The sequence below is a fragment of the Octopus sinensis genome, linkage group LG14, assembly GCF_006345805.1.
Source record: "Octopus sinensis linkage group LG14, ASM634580v1, whole genome shotgun sequence".
NCBI lineage: Eukaryota > Metazoa > Mollusca > Cephalopoda > Octopoda > Octopodidae > Octopus > Octopus sinensis.
In genome coordinates, this window is record NC_043010.1 from 49790129 (window position 1) to 49792628 (window position 2500).

A 2500-nucleotide genomic window follows, 5' to 3' on the forward strand; every position below is an offset into this window, starting at 1 on the left:
TTTGTAGTTGTGGATTCAATATTACGAGGCGTTGAGGTTGGCATAACATCGAGGCGCAGACCAAGGAATACGAAAGAAAACGACTGCAAATTAAACGTAAGTCTATTTATTTATCTATTTACTTATTATTTTTCATAATGTTATAAAGGGGATCGACCCTAATTGATTATTATCTCCTACATCTTCCTTGTTTTTTATTTATCAGTCTGCATCGAAATTATGCTAACATGTGGTGTTTCTCTACACAGCGGAAACTACGAAAATCTCATCGATTTGCTTATTTTTGAAGTTTGAATACACAAAACACTTCCTCCAAACTTACTCATCGCAAAACTTTGCCGTCCGTCCGTCCCTTCACCACAGTTGTTTCCTTTTATTCATATTTTTTTTTAGTTCGTTTATATATATTTATCTTTGTTTTTTTCCCCTCTTTCTCTCTCTCTCTCTGTTTATTTTATATTATTATTACTACTGCTACTACGATTACTACCGACCAATCCTAACTGGTGGACTTGCGTGCGTGTGCGCGACCGCGTGCCTTTAAACAGTGACTACTGTCTTTTTTTCTTCTTATCTACTGGAATTGCGACTTGACATGGTTTGTTTGTCTAAGTCTGAGTCACATCAAGGTCACGTGTATTTGACTGGCTTGCTTGCTTCAACAGATGAGATAAACAGATAGCTATTCTGACCTACTTGTACCCACTGCAAAGTTCATGGCCTCCGTCCAATTGATAGACGACGCTCCAGCTACGGTTTCAACATTCAAAAAACAACAAAAAAAAGTGACTACATTCACCACCACTTATTTATTTCTGTACAAATATCTCTCGCCAGACAAGTCCTCAGTGAAGTTTAAACAATAATGTACTTGAGTTTTTCAAGTACTTTAAACACTTCTCTTTTCACTGGATTTGTTTATTGTATCAAAAAATGCTAAACCCGTTGGTGTATAAACTTACCGAGGCTATATAATTAAAAAGAAAAAGAAATATTAAATCCCGAGGGTAAGAGGATGTTTTATCGATTTACTGTAATATTTTTTTTTGCTTTAAACACGTATTGCCTGATCTCTCTCTCTCTCTTTTCCTCATCCATTCTTATACTTCGCTAAATGCTGCGTATACGCAAATATGTGCTTTATAAAATCCTGTGACCTTCCCTATCGGTTAATGTTGTCCCCGCTGAAGTATAAATCTTCGTTGGTTCTCGTTTTTTGACTTCGATGAGTTCATCCTCTCCTCATACGCACGTATATATACGGTACACGTCGCCGTGTGAAGGCGGTGTCCTAACAGCTTTAACTTAGACTAAAGAACATTCCTTTTTGTATGTTTTACTTTAACAAGGATAGTTTTGATAGTGGCTTCGGAGTTTTGACCTGTCTAGCTTTCACTGGGCTATCCGATGAAGGCTAAACTGTCCGAAACTTCGAAATCACTGTCAACTATTCTTAAAAATATGTACTCTACAAAAAGTATTTTGTAATCCTTTAGTTTAATGTAAAATTATTTTTATTATAACTCGACATAAAAAAATGCTTATATATATCTATATCGTATTTCGGGACGGTCATTTTTCCAATTAAACACGCACTGTATATTCGTTCTTCACTTGTTTGTTACTGTTCTTGTTCTAACTTCTGTTCATTGTCCGGAAATCTTTTGTCACACATCTGTGACCGCCCTCGCTACGCTTTCTTCGTGTCTTGGTCCAAACGAGTGAAGTTCGAATGCAACACATATTCATAAACATGTATAATATATATATATATATATATATATATATATATAATGCATCTGGATTCAGCAATGTTTCATGCTTGCTCTCCCTATAAAGTCGATTTAAAACTATCAGTGTGTGTGTGTGCGCTGTGTGGAAGATTCGTGTTATGGTTAAAGTTGTCTCTCGTCGGTACCTTCCAACATCAAGTTAATTTGATCCATCTAGTTAAAAATTAAAAAAGAAAATACCAAAACATTTTACTTTGTTAGTTGATCTTGAGGAACAGAACTGAATAAACTATATGTGATTAATTAAAAACACGTAAAAAACGCAAAAACAGAACAAAACACATCAGCGACATGTGAAGAATGGAATGTACACACACACATGAGGTTTTCGAAATTTTAAATAGTGTTGTCATACTGGTAGTGCCACAAATTATGTTTGTAGTAATATTTACTGTTTACTTTTGTTTTTTTGTTGCATCAATTCATTAGTCGATTCCAATCTGTGTGTGTATATAGCGATGGTAGAGAGCAAATTATTTAGAATACGATAAAAAATATATATATATAAAAGAAGAATCTAGTTGATAATCCGGTTTGTAGTCCATAATTGAATCATCTCTGTTATAAAAAACTTAGTCCTGGAAGTAGTGGGCGATATCGATTTATCTTGATTTCTATCCATTCGATTTTCTTCCCATCCCCCATCGTCTCTCTTTCGAAAGTTCTGAGGCATTTACAAGTTTGCGTCCAACTTTTTTGTCCCCCAC

The 2500-nt window shown here is 35.0% G+C and overlaps 1 protein-coding gene across 7 annotated transcripts in view; it reads left to right on the top strand.

Moving 5' to 3' along the window:
- LOC115219521 (probable JmjC domain-containing histone demethylation protein 2C) overlaps positions 1-2500 on the top strand; it is a 321052-nt gene that overhangs the window by 206040 nt on the left and 112512 nt on the right. For all 7 annotated transcript variants that reach the window (XM_036509010.1, XM_029789698.2, XM_029789699.2 and 4 more), the window contains one exon: positions 8-96. In XM_036509010.1, the coding sequence (XP_036364903.1) occupies positions 8-96 (89 nt within the window). The remainder of the gene's footprint in view (positions 1-7; positions 97-2500) is intronic.